At 41.7% G+C, this 19,454-nt stretch overlaps 2 protein-coding genes across 3 annotated transcripts in view; both read left to right on the top strand.

Annotated features, from left to right (window-relative positions):
* CKLF (chemokine like factor) overlaps positions 1-6,699 on the top strand; it is a 17,131-nt gene extending 10,432 nt beyond the window's left edge. For both annotated transcript variants that reach the window (XM_026011429.2, XM_026011428.2), the window contains one exon: positions 6,512-6,699. In XM_026011429.2, the coding sequence (XP_025867214.1) occupies positions 6,512-6,628 (117 nt within the window). In that variant the 3' untranslated portion in view covers positions 6,629-6,699. The remainder of the gene's footprint in view (positions 1-6,511) is intronic.
* CMTM1 (CKLF like MARVEL transmembrane domain containing 1) lies at positions 3-19,454 on the top strand. The gene is made up of 4 exons (XM_026011427.2): positions 3-7,839; positions 10,323-10,481; positions 16,942-17,040; positions 18,822-19,454. Exons 1-4 carry the CDS (start codon positions 7,162-7,164, stop codon positions 19,344-19,346), a joined length of 1,461 nt encoding a protein of 486 aa, XP_025867212.2. The 5' UTR covers positions 3-7,161; the 3' UTR covers positions 19,347-19,454.

The raw sequence follows: 19,454 nt of genomic DNA, 5'->3' as shown, positions 1-19,454 counted from the left end.
AGGTTTTTCTGATTTCTTGCTTTAGGTTTAATTAGTATTCAAATTTCCTTGAAAAATAGATACAAGAACAGAAATCTACACTGTATTCATCCTTGGGGCTGTTAGGTCAGTATATAGTCCCTAGTGGCTTAATATTTTTTGTGTGAGTACATGTCCTGATTAACATGGAAGAATATGATTTCACTCTAAAACTGAAGTTAACCAAGCTGTAGTTCCTATATATTCTGCATCAATATTCAGGGCTAGAGTAGACTGATCTGTTACATTTAGCTCTGAGAAACCTGATGTCAAGCAGAAGACCATGGATGAGTCTCATAGCTCTCCCTTTTAAAGAAAAGGCTACATACCACTTGTTAAGGTGAGACAGATTGCTCTGAACTCAGTTTTGTTTCGTTTTGTTTTTGTCCAGATCTTTCTTCAGATGGAATATAAGATGTCTCATGACATGGTGGTAGGAAGCTTTATAACTAAAGAATTTATTTTGAACTTTACTTGAAGAGAAGCAAGCCAGTTTAATCAGACTTTATCCAGGAAGGCAAGCCAAAATAAATAAGAATCAAATAATTGAGTTTTAGTTCCATCTGATACTCTTCTGAAATTTCTTTTTTTTTTCTTCTGAGATTTCTTATAGGAGGTTCAAAATCATTTGGCTTTTCTAGATTCTGATCTAGAGATGTGAATCAGAAAGTTCTTAAATAAATCTCCCTCCTACTTCCTTGTCTTTCCATAGTATGGGCTATTTAGGAGAACTAACCATTCTCAGATAGCCATGTATGTCACAGTCCATGGTTTTTCATCTCCTTATTAAGCCCCAAGCAACTTCATAAGGGATAAGAATTATTCTAGAAATGAAATAGTGCTATAATAGCAATTTCTTTTTCAATATTGCCCTGGCTATTTGGGGTCTTTTCCAATTCCACACAAATCATAAGATTATTTGTTCCAACTCTCTGAAGAAAGTCCATGGTATTTCGATAGGGATTGCATTAAATGTGTAAATTGTCCTGGGTAGCATTGACATTTTCACAATATTAATTCTTCCAATCCATGAGCATGGGATATTTTTCCATCTCTTTGCATCTTCCTCAATTTCTTTCAGAAGTGTTCTGTAGTTTTTAGGGTATAGATCCTTTACCTCTTTGGTTAGGTTTATTCCTAGGTATCTTATGCTTTTGGGTGCAATTGTAAATGGAATTGACTCCTTAATTTCTCTTTCTTCAGTTTCATTGTTAGCGTACAGAAATGCCACTGATTTCTGGGCATTGATTTTGTATCCTGCCACACTGCCGATATGAGTTCTACCAATCTTGGGGTGGAGTCTTTTGGGTTTTCTATGTACAGTATCATGTCATCTGCAAAGAGGGAGAGTTTGACTTCTTCTTTTCCAATTTGAATGTCTTTTATTTCTTTTTGTTGCCTGATTGCTGAGGCTAGGACTTCTTGTACTATGTTGAATAGCAGTGGTGAGAGTGGACATCCCTGTCGTGTTCCTGATCTTAGGGGAAAGGCTCCCAGTGTTTCCCCATTGAGAATGATATTTGCTGTGTGCTTTTCATAGCTGGCTTTTAAGATGCTGAGGAATGTTCCCTCTATCCCTACACTATGAAGAGTTTTGATCAGGAATGGATGCTGTATTTTGTCAAATGCTTTCTCTGCATCTATTGAGAGGATAATATGGTTCTTGTTTTTTCTCTTGTTGATAATGATCTATCATGTTGATTGCTTTATGAGTGTTGAACCAGCCTTGCATCCCAGGCATAAATCCCACTTGGTCATGGTGAATAATCTTCTTAAAGTACTGTTGGATCCTATTGGCTAGTATCTTGTTGAGAATTTTTGCATCTGTGTTCATCAGGGATATTGGTCTATAATTCTCCTTTTATGTGGGGTCTTTGGTTTTGGAATTAAGGTGATGCTGGCCTCATAGAACAAGTTTGGAAGTATTCTATCCCTTTCTACCTTTTGGAACAGCTTTAGTAGAATAGGTATTGTTTCTTCTTTAAATGTTTGATAGAATTCCCCTGGGAAGCCATCTGGCCCTGGACTTCTGTGTCTTGGGAGGTTTTTGATGGCTGCTTCAATTTCCTCCCTGGTTATTGGCCTGTTCAGGTTTTCTGTTTCTTCCTGTTCCAGTTTTGTAGTTTGTGGTTTTCCAGAAATGCGTCCATTTTTTCTAGACTGCCTAATTTATTGGTGGATAGCTGCACATAATATGTTTTTAAAATTGCTTGTATTTCCTTGGTATTGGTTGTAATCTCTCCTTTTTCATTTGTGACTTTATTAACTAGAGTCTTTTCTCTTTTCTTTATAATAAGGTTGGCTAATGGTTTATCTATCTTATTAATTCTCTCAAAGAACCAACTCCTGGTTTTGTTGATCTGTTCCACAGTTCTTCTGGTCTCTATTTCATTGAGTTCTGCTCGAATCTTTATTAACTCTCTTCTTCTGCTGGGTGTAGGTTTTATTTGCTGTTCTTTCTCCAGTTCCTTTAGGTGCAAGGTTAGCTTGTGTACTTCAGTTTTTTCCAATTTTTTGAGGAATGCTTGTATTGTGATGTATTTTTGCTGTATCCCAAAGATTTTGAATGGTTGTATCTTCATTCTCATTAGTTTCCATGAATATTTTTTTAAGAAGATTTTATTTATTTATGAGAGAGAGAGAGGCACAGGGAGAAGCAGGCTCCATGCAGGGAGCCCAATGCCGGACTTGATCCCAGGACTCCAGGATCATGCCCTGGGCTGAAGGCAGGTGTTAAACCGCTGAGCCACCTAGGGATCTCCCTCCATGAATCTTTTTAATTATTCTCTAATTTACTGGTTGACCCTTTCATCTTTTAGCAGGATGATCTTTAACCTCCACGTGTTTGAATTTCCTCCAAATTTCTTCTTGTGATTGAGTTCAAGTTTCAAAGCACTATGGTCTGAAAATATGCAGGGGTTAAGAACTGATTTGTGACCCAGTATATGGTCTATTCTAGAGAAAGTTCCATGTGCACGTGAGAAGAATGTGTATTCAGTTGAGTTTGGATGTAAAGTTCTGTAAATATCTGTGAAATCCATCTGGTCCAGTGTATCATTTAAAGGTCTTGTTTCTTTGGAGATGTTATGCTTAGAAAATCTGTCATTTGCAGAAAGCACTGTGTTGAAGTCTCCCAGTATTAGTGTATTATTATCTAAGTATGTCTTTACTTTGGTTATTAATTGATTGATATACTTGGCAGCTCCCACATTAGGGGCATAAATATTCATGATTTGTTAGGTCCTCTTGTTGGATAGATCCTTTAAGTATGACATAGTGTCCCTCTTCATCTCTTACTACAGTCTTTGGGGTAAACTTTAATTTATCTGGTATGAGGATTGCTACTCCAGCTTTCTTTTGAGGACCATTTGAATGGTAAATGGTTCTCCAGCCTTTTATTTTCAGGCTGGAGGTGTTCTTAGGTCTAAAATGAGTCTCTTGTAGACAGCAAATAGATGGGTCTTGTTTTTTTATCCAGTCTGAAACCATGAGTCTTTTGATGGGATAATTAAGCCCATTCACGTTCAGAGTTACTATTGAAAGATGTGAATTAAAAAAAAAAATGAAAGATGTGAATTTAGTGTCATCATAATACCTATTCAGTCCCTGTTTTTGTGGATTATTTCTTTGGGCTTCCTCTTTCTTTTACGGGGTCTCCCTTAATATTTCTTGCAGAGATGGTTTGGTGGTCACATATTCTTTTAGTTTCTGCCTATATTGGAAGCTCTTTATCTCTCCTTCTATTCTGAATGTGAGCCTTGCTGGATAGAGTATTCTTGGCTGCATATTCTTCTCATTTAGGACCCTGAATATATCCTACCAGCCCTTTCTGGCCTGCCAGGTCTCTGTGGAGAGGTCTGCTGTTAATCTAACATTTCTCCCCATATAAGTTAGGGATCTCTTGTCTCTTACTGCTTTAAGGATTTTCTCTTTGTCTTTGGAATTTGCAAGTTTCACTATTAAATGTTGAGGTATTGAATGGTTTTTATTGATTGGGGGTGGGGGGACTCTCTCTATGTCCTGGATCTGAATGCCTGTTTCTCTCTCCAAGTTAGGGAAGTCCTCAGCTATGATTTGTTCAAATATGCTTTCTGGTCCTCTGTCCCTAACACCAATTAAACATAGATTTTTTTCCTTCTGAGGCTGTCATTTATTTCCTTTAACCTTTCCTCATGGTCTTTTAATTCTTTTTCTCTTTTTTCCTCAGCTTCCTTCCTTGCCATCAACTTGTCTTCTATGTCACTCACTCTTTCTTCTACCTCATTAACCCTCATCGTTAGGACCTCCAGTTTGGATTGCATCTCATTTAATTGATTTTTAATTTCGGCCTGATTAGATCTAAATTCTGCAGTCATAAAGTCTCTTGAATCCATTATGCTTTTTTCCAGAGCCACCAGTAGCTTTATTATTGTACTTCTGAATTGGCTTTCTGACATTGAATTTTAATTCAAATTCTGTAACTCTGTGGCAGAGAGTACCATTTCTGATTCTTTCTTTTGTGGTGAGTTCTTCTTTCTAGTCATTTTGCTCAGTGAAGAGTGGCTAAAAACGAGTTGTACTTATTAGAAGCGCAAACTCTTCTCTCTGTAGCATTCCAGCTGTTCTCTCTTTAACTCTCAGGTCGAATTTGTAGGTTTTCAGGATGATTTGAAAGTTATCTAGGTAAGCTGGTGGGGACAGGTGATTTGGAGACCCTACTCTTCCGCCATCTTGCCCCGCCCCTTAAATATTTTTTTTAAACTTACGAATAAAAAAAAAGATAATCTTATCCCTCTACTATGGAGAAAGAGGAACAAGGCATAGGATTTACAACTGACCCTTGAACATCAATCCCCCCACACACACTTGAAACTTTTTAAATTCTGACTTCCCAAAAACTTAGCTACTAATAGCCTACTGCTGACAAGAAGCAGTAGAAAGAAGAAATAGAAATAGAAATAGAAAATATAAACAGTTAACACATATTTTCTATATTATATATATTAAACACTGTATCTTACAATAAAGTAAGCTAGAGAAAAGAAAATGTTATTAAGAAAATCATAAGAGAAAATACATTTACAGTACTGTACTATGATTATTGGAAAAAAATTCATATGTAAGAGGACCTATGCAGTTCAAACCCATGTTGTTCAAAGGTCAACTGTACTTTTACTCATTTGCTTATTCATTCACTGATTCATTGTTTAAAAATATGCACTTTAGTAGATGCTGACAAAATATAGAGTTGTGCTGTCCAGTGCAGTATCCACTAGCTACATATGACTACTGAGCCTGGGAATGTGGCTGGTCTGATTGAGATGATCTATACATTTAAAATATACACTGGATTTCAATGACTTACCAAAAGCTGTATAACATTTCATAATTTATGATATTGATGACATATTAAAATTATATTTTGGATATACTAGACTAAACAAAATATGTTATTAAAATTAATTTCACTTGTTTTTTGTTCTTTTTAATGTGCTATTAGAAATTTTTAAATTATGTGGCTTACATTGGTGACTCACATTATATTTCTTTTGACAGCATGGACTAGAACATGAGCCCACCTTATCCTCAAATTGCTTAGAGCCTAATACAGAGAACAGAAATGCAAACAACTGTATATAAGCCATTGATAGAGTACTGCAGGCCACAAAAAAGAGAAAGTAGCTACCTTGCTCTGTCAGTAGAAATGCAACTTCCTAGGAATAAAGGGGAGACAAGGGAGATGTTTCCAGGTAGAAGAACCAGGAACATGCAGAGTACCAGAGTTATGGAAGGATAGGTAGGAGGTACTTTTTGTGGTCAGAACCTAGGAAGCTGAGTTTGAGATTCAGGATGGAAAATGGAATGGTATCTAGAGCCAAGAGGCCAGACTTCCTGGCCATTGGATGGAACTGACCAAATAGCATGCAAGGTATATTCTTCTTTTCTAGCCCAGGTGCCAGCTCTCAGATAGCCATCAGAGTACCTAAAGACCAGGTTCTAGTTTATTCCCTTTACCTTTTTTTTTTCTCCTGAGACCTCTTTAGAATCCCACTCTTAAGTGGATGTAGCCTAGCCTTTAAGAGTTCACTTTGGATCATCTTATCATTCCAGTTCTCTAAAGTGTTTATCACAGCTACAGTTGCAATGATTTAATCTTGAGCTGGTGTTAACTTTGGCCCTTTCTTCAGTAGAGTTTGTAATAAGAAAGGCAGTTGAACATTGAGGGCAGGTCAAGAGATCCCGACAAGTATTAATTTCAGAGCCCACACCACTTCAATATTATTTCTGCTCACCTAAGTTATCTTTTCCCTTTCTCTAGGCAGCTAGGGAACTTGAGAATGAGAATAAAAGGATCCTTGAAGTTTCCTCCCAGTTTAGCATTAGGTGGAAGTGGATGGAGCAATCTCAGTATCCTAGCAGGAGAGGAAGCCAGTGGGCGGACCAAATAAAACCTGTGTGAATGATGGAGGTCCAGACCACCGGGACAGCAGTGACAAAGTGTGTTTGTTTCCAGGTGTTTGGACTCCTAGTAGCAGTGTGCTGTATTGCCGATGGGGTCCTTATTTACCGGAAGCTTCTATTTAATCCAAGTGGTCCTTATCAGAAACGTACTATTCATGACAAAATATAAAAGTTTTGTAATTTTATATTACTTTTTAGTTGATCCTAAGTATTAAATATATTTTTTTATTCTTCCACCTATTTCCGGTGGTTGTTCTTTTAATCTCAATATGGGAACTGGAAGAAGAGATGTGGGAAATCTGCCCAGCGCTCACCAATACTGTCACTTCCAAGTGAGTGCCGGTAGCACCAGGACCTGATCGGGTTGGATTTTCCTCCTCCTGGGCCTGGGTGGCAGAGAAGAATGCATCCGGACCTCCCTAAATGGTCTCCGGAGCCCCCTTCCTTGGCTTGCTGGCAGCATGGGGGAGTGGAGTTGCAGGGATAATAAGTTCCAGGCTAGGCAGTGGCATCGCAATCAGGTAGTGACGAGGGTGGCCAGAGGGCCGGGTTTGTCCTCGGGCAGCGAGAGCTGAGTGCGCGCGAGGGATAGGCGGCCGGCAGCCGTTGGGGCACGCTGCTGGTTCCCAGGGGCCAGACTGACCACTGTGCAGGCTCAGAGCGGCAGGGCCAGCCTGACACAGCCAGGTCCCGGGGCCCACCATGGATGCCAAAACCACCAAAACCCCCACAGGGAGCTTGCAACAGCAGCGTCCCACACGCCCAGGAGCTTCCACAGCTCCAGTGCCACCACGCCCTGGGCCGACGGTGCAACCCTCACGCTCTGGGTCGGGGGCGGCGCCCTCTCGCCCTGGGACCGTGGCGCCCTCTCGCCCTGGGCCGACCGTGCAACCCTCACGCTCTGGGTCGGGGGCGGCGCCCTCTCGCCCTGGGACCGTGGCGCCCTCTCGCCCTGGGCCGACCGTGCAACCCTCACGCTCTGGGTCGGGGGCGGCGCCCTCTCGCCCTGGGACAGTGGCGCCCTCTCGCCCTGGGCCGACCGTGCAACCCTCACGCTCTGGGTCGGGGGCGGCGCCCTCTCGCCCTGGGACAGTGGCGCCCTCTCGCCCTGGGCCGACCGTGCAACCCTCACGCTCTGGGTCGGGGGCGGCGCCCTCTCGCCCTGGGATGGCGGCACCCTCTCGCCCAGGGCCATCCAAGCAACCGGAGAATACAGAACCCGGGATGCAGCAGGGTGCAGCCTCAAGGATACCCAAGGGCCAAGAGAAGTCCTCCATCCAACAGCGTGCTGAAGGACGGGCCAAAGTCCCGCTCAAATTCAGGGACAGCTTCAAGCGTTTTTTCTTCTCGCCCAAGGGGCTGTTGAAGATCCTGAGGCTGGTGAGTAAAAAGAGCTGGTGCTGCAGGGTGGGTGCAGCCTTGGGGAGTGAGTCTCAGGGGGCGCCACCTGCGGAAAGACTTCCATTTGCCTCACCTTTATTTCCCTTCTTCCCTTGCTCCTTACCCCACTCAACCCTTATTACTAAACCAGCGCTCCTTTGCCGGTCTTACTTTATATTTCTCACATTTCCCCTCACAAAGGGAATTAGGGAAACAGTGAAGATAAGAGCAGAAATGTATAAAATAGCATACAAAACTCAGAACTGTCCAAAATTGATAGAACTGTCCAAAACCAGTGGCAAGTATAACAGGGAAAAAAGGGTGAAGAGAAGACATATATTTAAAGTTATGCACCCGACAGGGAAGATAATCACAAAGGATGAAGAAACTGAGAGGATCCCTAAGAGTATTTTGCAAAACAAATAAACCTAAATGAAATAGCTTATTTTCTAGGAAAATATAATTATCAAAACTGACCCCAGAATTGAGAAAAACCTAACCAGACCTATGTAAACAGAGTAAAATGAGACTTAGTCAAATGAGTATCTTTCAAAAATATATCAGGGCTAGATTTTTTTATACATTAACTCTTTCAAACTTTCAATAGGATGTAATTCTGATACTATTGAAACTTTTTCAAAGAATGGAGAAAAAATAAGCCCTTCTGAATTATTTTTTCAAAGTAGTATAGCACTGATATCAAAAACTGACCAAGTCAGAAAAAGAAAATAGAAATTTCACTTGTATCAAACCAACAATTGATCAAGTTTTGGAATATAGGTCAGGTCTGGAGCCAATGACTAAGAAAGAATTCTTGAGACATCTTTGGTGCAAAATAGTGGTTTTATTAAAGCACAGGGACAGGACCCATGGGCAGGAAGAGCTGCTGCCCCAAGCCTGTGAGCAGTGGCTGATTATATACCTGGGAGTTGGGAGGGGTTTGAGGATAGTATACTCCCTAAGGAATTTTGGAAGCAAGGTTTCCAGGACCCTGAGTGGGCCAGCTATTGTTGGGAAAAAGTCATTCATTACTGTCTAATAAAACCTGTCAGGAGACCCTTCAGATGTATATCTGAGGGTCATGTGCTTGGGGGATGATTGCCAACAGTATCTTGAAGGGTTTAGAGATAAAGGAAATTTCTAAAGGAGTTTTTATATGTTAAAGTTGACTTACAGGATCCTGAGGGTCTAAGATGGCCTTTTGCCCTTAGCAAAGTATAAACATCAAGGCAGTTGAATCCCTAGAGGAATGAATGTCCCTCTGCCTGTTTCAAGAATTTGTCATTGTGCTATCCTGAGCTTATGCCTTGTCCTCAGCTAGTCTTCTGTTCTCCCATCACAAGTATTAATATATTAGCAGAAAATTTTCATTAGTACTTTTAAAAAATACACTGTGATGATTCAATATTAGGACTTTATTAAACTAACCCAACATATTATAGGTAAAAGCAGAACAAATTAGGAGATTATATCAAATAAGGAAAAGAACACATTTGACAAAATTTAACCTTCACCTCTGATTGCAAAAAAAAGAAAGACCATTAAAATAGGAATATGTAGGTACTTTATTGACATTATAAAAATAAACCCAAAAGTCAGCATCATATATAATTAAACATCAGAAGTATTCCCATTAAATGAGGAACAAAGAGGATGCCCTTATCAATACTGCTATTCAGTATTTTCTGGCACTGCTAATCATCACAATTAGACAGGAAAAATAACGGTTGAAAAGAAAAGGCAAAATATATCATTTTTTTCAACTGATATCACTGTATTTCTAAAAAACTCAAAATCAACTGGGAAACAATTTAGAACAAGATAGTTTCTACTGGGATCCCTGGGTGGCACAGCGGTTTGGTGCCTGCCTTTGGCCCAGGGTGCGATCCTGGAGACCCGGGATCGAATCCCACGTCAGGCTTCCGGTGCATGGAGCCTGCTTCTCCCTCTGCCTGTGTCTCTGCCTCTCTCTCTCTCTCTCTGACTATCATAAATACATTTAAAAAAAAAAGATAGTTTCTACTAATTTAGTACATGATAAAGGTTGAATTTCAGATAAGAGGGGATAATACTGGTGTTTCCCAATAAATGATGTTGGGATAATCATCAACCACTTGGAAAGAGAAAAGTGAGGAGTTCTACTTCTTTCTATCAAAATCCATATATCCTTGTATATACTTCTTTCCAATATGAAATATACACTGTGAACAGTGGTTATTTTTCAGGAGCTAGACTAGGGTTGGGTTGAGGGAGAAGAAAGAAACGAGTTATTTTTCATTCTTCCATACTTAATTTGCACTTTTATTGTTTCCATGTATTATTTCATTGCTTAGAAATATGAGAAATTTGACCAATAAAATGTATGTGCAAAGCAAAAGAGGCAAGTGCAATATAATCAGATTTATATTCTAACAGTCTATGGGTTTGCTTTGTTTTTTACTAGCCCATGTGCATTAAAACAAATCCTGTTTCTTTTATTGCAGGGTCTTATCCTAGGAGCATTAATTTGTTTCATCATTGCCAAAGCCTATGAGTCGTATATAGCCATCACAATTCTGGAAATGTGCATCGTTCTTTTTTTTATTCTAATATATATGCTAACCCTTCACCACTTGCTGGTTTTTTTAGATTGGCCCTTACTTGTAAGTGTTCATTTTCATAATTCAAATATAAGCTCTGCGCCCGGTCCCAGAGTAAAGTCTCTCCTCAAGTGAAAACAAAAGAGCTATCTCTCTGTGCAAGAACATAACTCAAGTTGGCGACAGTGTTACCCTGATCACAGGGGAGAAACTAGCTTAATACTCAGAAAGATTCCTTGGCCACCTCTGTCCATAGCACCACCAATACACACACCTGCTTCCATCACTTATGGCACTAAACACATGGTACTTTGCAGCCTGTCCTAAAGAAAATTTCAATTAGTATATTCAGTAGGTAAACACACTTCTCATCTATTGCTTGTAAAACAGCACATGCTTCTACTTTCCAAACAGCAGCTACTCTAACAGATTTATAAACATTTCCCCCCTGCATTAACAAGAGTTGGAATGGTAAAGTTGTAGAAAATTGTTACACATACACCCTGAAAGATTGCAAGAGTCAATCTTTTCATGGATAGTAAGGGTCCATAGTCCCAAGGGAGTGCCACATGGTGGAATATTCAAAAAAAGACACTGCATTGCCTTCCTCAGTAGCTTTTTCCAGAACTTCATATTCTTTACCAACTGACAAATTCCTGAAGCTAATCCCTCAGGTCTCAGATAAATCCTATTTATTGCGGAGCAAGGGGTTCAGCATCCTCACACACTAGAGAAGGACTACCGTTTTGTCCAAATACAAACACCGGCCCACTTACTGGCCCCAGCACCTTCCCAGTTGTGTGAATGTTAGCCTCAGTTTCTCCATCTAGAAAATTCAGTGGAGGAAAAGAACAATCACAATAACTACCTCATAGAGTTCCTATAACATGTAAATGTGTTTAAAACAAACAGCACAATGCTCAGCATAAAGCCAACATTCACAAAGTGTCCATCAGACCCCATAAAGTAGTCAGATGGCTTTTACCATTTCATCGTGCACCGTAAACAATCCTAATTCAGAGGTTGGGCCTCTCTTACATCCCACTTCTTCTAGTAGTGGTATCTTCTTCTAGTCTCCAGGTAGGATTGGTTGCTATTCAGCTAAAGCTCAAAATATGTTCTTGAGGTGTGTGAAGGGTTTTCTGAAAAAGCTGCTGAGCTCTCTATCCCACAGAATGCAGAGCAACAGGAAGCAGACAAAGCAAAATATGAGCAACTCTAAGTGGACATTTGGAAGACCTTCTTAGCTTATGGAGCCCTTATATAAGGATAAAGAGGTTTCTGAGGGGAAACTAAAATCTTTGACCATGGAGATTTTCAAGAAGGGGAGGTAAATTAACCATTTTGAGCACACAGCATGTACCAGATACTTTTTCATATGTGTTACCTTATTTAATCCTCACAACAACCCAGTGAAGTTGTAGCTGAACAGATAAAAAGACTAGATGAAGGAGATGAAGTTGCCCATGGCCATATGCAGTCATATGGAAAACTCAGGCCCAGCTTTCACCCTGACTCTTTCCAGACTTTTTGCCCTATTGCCTTACAGTGGTTTCTCTGTCTCCATCCTCTTTTCATTGTTATCCTCCTTGGATTCTCTAAATTTTATGTTCTCTGTAATTTCCCCTGTTTCCTCATGGTTTCCTTAAAATGGGACCCAGAGGTGAACTGATTATCCTGGAGGGTGGGTCCAGGTCCTTGGGGCAAGTGACTGAGGACTTCACAGCAAGGTCAGCACTGTGGCCAGGAGGAATAGAGCCCTCTGAGGAAAACCCCACACACTGGAAAGCTGGAAAGCTAGAGGGAGCCTCAAAGCACCATGCTTTGCTATAGGGTCCAGGGAGAGCATCTAGGAAGTGTCTCAGACAAAGGAAAGAACTGGGGGCTCCTAAAAATGAGCCCGGAAAATCCTAAAAGAGGAACTGCTCTCACTGTGGTCACAGATGGCTCAGGCCAGCTTTTATAGAATTGCAGGCCTTTGGTCAATTCTGAGAAAGCCAGGCCCTCTTTTGCTATCTCCACCCTTGGATCACAGCATTCCCTTTCCTTTGGATGACTCTGGGAGCCCAAAGAGTGATTCAGAGCCCCTGCCTTTTTCTTACTGCTGTCCTCCCATCTATGGCCCAGAGTCTGGAACAGCACATGGATATGCCTGGTGAGCTCCTAGGAGCTTCATGGTTGGGAAACTATGAAGGTCACTCAGTTTTTCTGATGCCCAATTCACTAGCAGCACACATACTAACCAACATAGTTGCTCAGATGGTGTGTGATCTAATGGACTAGGAAGGATTTTTTTAAAGACCCATCAAAATAGGATCCAAAACTATGTTCTCCTGTCCTGTCCCTTTCTTTTTGGATTTTCCCTTTCAGATTCCATGTGCAGAAGGACATGTACATATGACATTACTCAGAAGGGTAGTTACCACTGGGTGGTAACAGGGAGGTCTTGGCACAGGAAGCGATGTGCTGGTTTAGTGATAGGATTGGTGCCTAGGAAAAGACTACTTGTCATTTCAGAGAGTAGGTGGACTTGGAGATGTGTTGGCATCAAGCTGCAAAAGTTCCTTGGGACCTTATGGAACTGTGGGAAGCCAGAGAACTTATTTCCTACTGTCCCTGCTTCAGGGCTTCGTATAGGCTCAAAGGCCCACCCATACACTAGAGGCATCCAGCATGCACAGCTGCCACTTTTTCAGCCCTTTTCTCCTGGCAAGATGGTTTGGTGCCCTCAAGGGATAGCATTAGGGTAAATAGTAGTGATTTTAGGTGGCAATTTCCTTAAAGGCTCACATGAGTATAGAGTTCCTTATTCCTCTATTCCCATTCTTGTTTGGCAAGGGGCTAATGATGAAAACTCCCAGCAGGAAAACAGAAAATCTGATAAATCAGGGCTTCAGATGCCCAGCAGGGCAGCATCAAAGACTACTGGCCTCACTTACAGACCTGCTGAGATCTATGGACTCGGGGACCATATTTTGGCAAGGCCTCCTTCTCTGGAGAGATGATGGAGCCTAAGCTGGGGGACTCACACTCCAGTCTCAATTGTATCTTGTTCTGTGAAGGCTATGCCAGCAACCCTGACACCCATGGGTCCATCCATCTCTTAGCCAGCCCTTGACTTGACATCATGGGTCTGCATCAGAGCTAGTGAGTATACAGCTTTCCTTACCCACTGCCCCCTGCCATGGTGGGGTCACTGTCTTCGATTTTATAATACATTATAAATTTTACCCATTAATCTAGTGTCATCTGTCAACATCCCCAAGAAGAGTATGAATTGTAATTATCGTATGAATAGCTCATATTTTTAATACTTCTACACTACAAAAAATATCCAATATGGTCAGAGAAACTGTGTTCTGGTCAAGCAGATATTTTTGCCAATAGAAAGTTGGGGGTTTTGGGGGGGTTTTTGTTTGTTTTTTTAAAGAACATAATAAATATTTTATTTTATTTTTTTCATAATAAATATTTTAAACTAAAACTCTACAGAAGTGATGATTCCAAAACTACCAGCAATATCTTTACATTTATAAGGAGGAAGCATCAGCTTTAGAATATCCCCTTCAAATAAGCTTAATGAAAAACCACAGTTCTGGTCATTTCTGATCAGGCTATGCCATGTGTTTGGAGAACTCCAGGCACAAATGGAATCAGTGGGAGTTGCAGAAAGTTGAATACTATATAATAATGTTTATTATACACAAATTCTTATTACAAATACCACATTTTGTGAAACGAGTTGTAAATGTTTACATTTTTCTCTAATATTCAGTGATATTTAAAAATAAGCATTCACCATTAAAGCACCTTGTTCTTTCCCAGTTATAATTCTACACAATTTTATCTCAACAATTTGGAAGCTTTATGGAAAAATAATAGTCAAGTAACAAATCCATCTCTCATTTTAATCAGAGGAGGTTACCTGAGTTAATTAGGTATTTAGTCAAGAGGAAAAGAAAAAGATGAGTAAAGATGGCAGGTGATAAGGTTCAGCTGCAATTTTACTCCATCAAAGAGAACATCTCTTTCTCTCTCCCCTCCTCCACCCCCCACCCCTGTCAAAGATGAAGCCAACAACAATGATGTGTCTAAGTCAAAAAGGAGGAGGGGGGTTAGTCCAGAGAAGACCTCTGGATACTCAAGTCAGGCTGCAGTGGGTCCTAGCCACTTACTGGTTGAGCAGCCCCAGGCATGTTGCTTAGCTACCTGTAAATTGGGGATAATGAGAGTTTGTGAGAATCAAATGAGATTAACACCCTAGCACAGAATGTGACACAGGAAGTGCTCAAGAGAAGTGAGCTACAATAGATTGTTAGATACAAGGCAAACACATTAGCTCCAAAGGACAGTTCAGGAGAGCACTTTCTTGTGAGCAAGGACCACAGTAAACTTTAGTAAGGACAGAGTAAACACTAATAAGGACAGAGTAAACTCTAGTACTCCAGTGAGGAGATGGAATCATAGGGAGTCAATGACTGGCTAGCGAAGCCTAGTCTACACTTGGTTTATAGTGTTATCTAAATTCTCAACCATCTATGGCCACAGCTAATTTTTATTTTAAAGAGTTTACATTCTGCCTCTTAGTTGTAAGAGTCCTTGTTCACATTTTTTAATATCTTGGTTTACACCATCCTAAAGGACTAAGCTTCTTGCAAAACTATAAACCACTATACCCGCCCCACTATTGGCAGACCTCTCTCATTCAGCCCACAGAACCCAGCTGGATTTTACTTCTAACCTTCACCAGCCCCGCTCTTTGTCCCCCTTGCAGTGTTACCCACCGGGTGTCCAAATAATTAGCGCCCTTCGAAGAGGCAAGTCAAAAGATAGGGCTAGAGCTCCTTGCTCAGCAATCTCAACAGGAAGAACACCTGAAGTTTGCAGAAAGTTTACCAACTGTGTACATTTTGAAGGCAGATATCACAAGTCCACACTTTAAGGCACTCCCACAACCCACGATGCCAGGTACTTAGCTGGAATTTTCAGATTCATTATACCATTTAATCCTCAGATCAATCCAATGAATCCCAGTCACTATCCCCATCTAAAAATGAACATGTTGACAAAGAGAAATGATAAAACGTGTCCCAGGTCACACATCTAGGAACTGGCAGGCCAAAAGAGTTCACCAACAAAATACACTCCCACCTTACATGTTCCTTACCATTTTGACCTTCCATAACCCATTATTCACAGAAAATGTCCAAGATGGATGGTGCACTTCCAACCTTGGAGATGATAGTTCATTTCTTCCTTATTTGAGTGTCCCTGATGGAGGCAATAGTGAGATGAGTTCTAATCTCCCTCCTTGGCAGATATCGAATGTTAGGCAATTTAATAAACCTCTCTAAGTTTCTGCTATGTCCTCTTAAGATAGGGATCATAACAGTACTGAATTTGGAGGGTAGTTGTGAGGGTTAAATAAGGTAATGACTGGGAAATACTTCACCACATTGAAAAGAGCTTCATCAGAGCCATTATGATTCTGTACACTGGATGGCAGGGCTCCGTGCTATATTTTGGGCAGGGGCACCAGACAGACTGACACTACCAAGTCAAGACATCAAGACTTAAGGACTTAAAATGTATTCCAATTAGATATCTGGGCCCTATCAGGGTTCTATCACCCTGGACTTTTGACTTATCTCCCCACACTGGTGCCACTGACACATTGAGTGCCCACTTTTCCATTACTGCTCTATTACCAAAGCCCAGCCTTTGCTTATCTTCAGAAGTGGTGCCCATCTACTTATCCTCACCCTTTATTTAGCACACAAAACAGAAGATTGTGCTAGCAGTTAAAGAACCCAGTACTGAAATCCAGAAGAAAGGACAAAGGCAGCCTATAGATGCCAGGGCAGACTCAATTCTGGCCATTTCTTAGGAAAGAACAAAAGCCAATACCATAGGCATTCACTCTAGAATACCAGGCCTGCTCCTCAGATGGGTTCTTGCCTTCTTGCAATTGATATGTGACCCTCCAGAATAAATATGACCCAACTAACTTCCAGGGTATCTGTTCTACCTGCAGGTTTGGGAATGCAATTAAATCAGTAAAGTACTAATCTAAAATTTAATTTTATATTAAAATATATATTATGGAGTAGAATACAGAACTGATATTAGTTTAAAATATAAGATTTTTGAAAATCATATTTATGAAGATCTGATTTGGGTAGGTGTTTTTCACACTCACTTCCCTAATGCCTTTAAGGAGCATGTGATGGGAATGTTGTCAACTTTTTTTTCTTTTTTTTTTTTCAATGGGATTCTTTAATGAAATAAGCCCAGTTATGCTGACAAAGTCCTATCCAGTACCTTAAAATGACATAAACTCGTCATGGAAGGTGCAAGAACTATACTAACAGTTCCTCTTAATATTAATCAAAGAGAAAGTTTTAAAAAGACATCCATCCTTAGAAGAGTAATTGACCAATTTAAACATTTTATGAAAAACAAATAATATTTTATTAAATTACTTTTTTACATAAAGTTGATAGTTTTCAATTCTGTATTACAGGATCTTATCAACAGTATCATTACAGCTATGTTCCTTTTAATAGTTGCCATCTTGGCGATGCAAGAAATGGAAAGAAGGCATTTATTCTATGTTGGAGGGGTAAGTTGAAGACTTCATAACCCCATTTAGGAATAGTATTTTAGGGGTGCCTGGGTAGGCTCAGCTGGTTAACCACCCAACTCTTGGTTTTGGCTCAAGTTGTGATCTCAGGATCCTGGAATCAAGCCCCATGTCAGGCTCAGTGGTCAGTGCAGAGTCTGCTTGAGATTCTCTTCCTCTACCTCTGCCCCTTTCACTTGTGCTGGCTCTCTCAAATAAACCTTTTTAAAAAGATCAGTATTTCAAAACTCTGCAATGGGAAACTGGCAGACCATCATTACTTCATTTACACAACATCCTTACCCCTTCTCCTTCTTGCACTGACTTCTTCAGAAGATGTGAAGCTGCATAAACGCTAAACTCATGAAAATCTTCATTCTAATACTCATCCTCCAAATAGGTACAGACTCCTCTTTTGAGAAATGTACACACTATTTTTTGAAATGTTGCAACAAAATGTTCTTGTCTCCAAATGGGACTTTGATTTTTTTGGACTAGAGAATTATATTTTAAAAGCACATGAAAAGAAAAGCAGATGAACAGAGGGAAAAAAGTGAACGGCCGAGCCTATTCAGGAAGGAAGGAAGGAAGCTCCCAAGATGTGCCCCGCACATGCCAGGCATGCTCTGACTTAATCTTTACAATTCTCATTTTTACAGATATGAGAACTGAGGTTAAATAGTTTACCCTGGCTCACAAGCCTGGGACAAGGTGGGACTCAAATCCTCATCCTATGAAGAGCACAAGAAGTGGCCGATTAAATGCTTTGAAGATGGAGGGTGGGAAGTGGGGAGGTGAGACTTTGGTTCAAGAACTTAAGCAATGGGAACAGAAATTAATCCAGAAAAAAAAAGTTTGAATTCTTTGAATTTGTTCCATAATCAGTAAATATCTGTCAGTCCAATTGGATTGTGCCAGGCTCAATCTTAGTGTTGGGGGTAGAGCCCCTTACCCTATAGGAGCTCACAGATTAGCTGGGACAAGACCTATCTGGGAAAAGTTCATTCAAGCAGCCAAAGATTAAGAGACAGTAAAGACAAACATCCAGAGCAGGCAGGATTTGAGGAGCATCTAGAATCTTGGGTGCTATGGTCTGCTCTTCCCCATCAGCTAATTGAGCCACCCAGCCTTCTCTTACCTGGGAGGGGCTCCCACCCTCTGGTCTCCATCAATTCCTACCTGGATGGCAGGAGCCCCCACCGCACCCCACTGGTGTCCCTGCCTCTGGTTCTGTTCACCTCATGGCCACTGCAAGTGGGCTTTCTGAATCTGGCACCTGGTATCTCCTCTTACAGTCCCAAATTCTGCACTTCCTAGTCTCAACTCTGTGCCTCCCTTCACCAGCCCCAGAGGTCTCAGCCATACCACACTCTCTGGAGACTCCTGCCCTGTAGTTGAAGTTCTCTTCCTCCCTGTTGGTCCTCTTGGGAACTCCCTCCTGCCCTTTTCAAACACAGCCCAGGAGTCCTTTCTACTAAGGGCCTCCTCAGGACCTCATACCTATCCAGAGCCTCCTAGGCCAGTTCTTTCCTCTGGTCTTTCCCTGGTGCCTCGGGCATCAGGAGAGGTCATTACTGGCAGCAAAGCTACCATTTCCAAATCCTTTTCTCAGAATGGCAAAATGTGCCACAGCATCAGCTAGGCAGACACCAAGAGATAGTGCAGGGGCAGAGGGGGCAGGCGGCCACCTGCAGCATCCTGGGATGGAATATAAAAGCTTGCGGCTAAGCTGCAAAATAACCTAGCCTTTCCCCTCCCACATACGGTCTTATGTCTGACAGATCCAGTGTCTCCTGGCGGCAATGGTGTGTATCCTGGATGCGATGCTGGCCACCAAGATCATGAGGGAGAAAATAAAAAGATTCCTGGGAATCGAATTAGACACCAATGCCTCCCTGCTCCTGGAACCCACCCCTGAAAAAGCACAGGGAACCAAGTCATTCTGGACGCTATTCTCGAAAGCACCCACACCGGCACCCGCGAAAGCAGACACACCGGCACCTGGGAAAGCACCTGCGAAAACAGGCACGCCGGCACCCGCGAAAGCACCTGAGAAGGCACCCGCAAAAGCGGGCACGCCAGCACCCGCGAAAGCAGCCACGCAGGCATCCACGAAAGCACCTGCGAAAGCACCCGCGAAAGCAGCCACGCAGGCACCCACGAAAGCACCCGCGAAAACCCCCACCTCGGACGCCAGGCGCACACCCACCCAGGTGTCCTCAAAGGTATCCTCGCGGCCATCCTCGGTGCCAGCATCCTCGGTGCCATCCTCGCGGCCATCCTTGCGGACACCCGCGCGGACATAAACGTTGGTGCTTCGTCCCTCTCGCTAATCCCAGCACTGAGCTTGCCTGCTGTCACCCATCCCGGCCCACATGCGATCATAAAGTCAGGGCTGCTAAGTTGGGAACATT

The sequence above is a fragment of the Vulpes vulpes genome, chromosome 12 (assembly GCF_048418805.1).
Source record: "Vulpes vulpes isolate BD-2025 chromosome 12, VulVul3, whole genome shotgun sequence".
Classification (NCBI taxonomy): Eukaryota; Metazoa; Chordata; class Mammalia; order Carnivora; family Canidae; genus Vulpes; species Vulpes vulpes.
The sequence above is the reverse complement of the archived record's forward strand: the minus strand, read 5'-3'. Positions and strand labels throughout refer to the sequence as shown.

Bases quoted from the DNA above. Each gene is read 5' to 3' on its own strand.
- CMTM1 (XM_026011427.2), top strand. From the start codon at position 7,162: ATGGATGCCAAAACCACCAAAACCCCCACAGGGAGCTTGCAACAGCAG. The intron at 7,840-10,322 runs GTGAGTAAAAAG...CTTTTATTGCAG, and splicing joins TGTTGAAGATCCTGAGGCTG to GGTCTTATCCTAGGAGCATT. The intron at 17,041-18,821 runs GTAAGTTGAAGA...TATGTCTGACAG, and splicing joins ATTTATTCTATGTTGGAGGG to ATCCAGTGTCTCCTGGCGGC.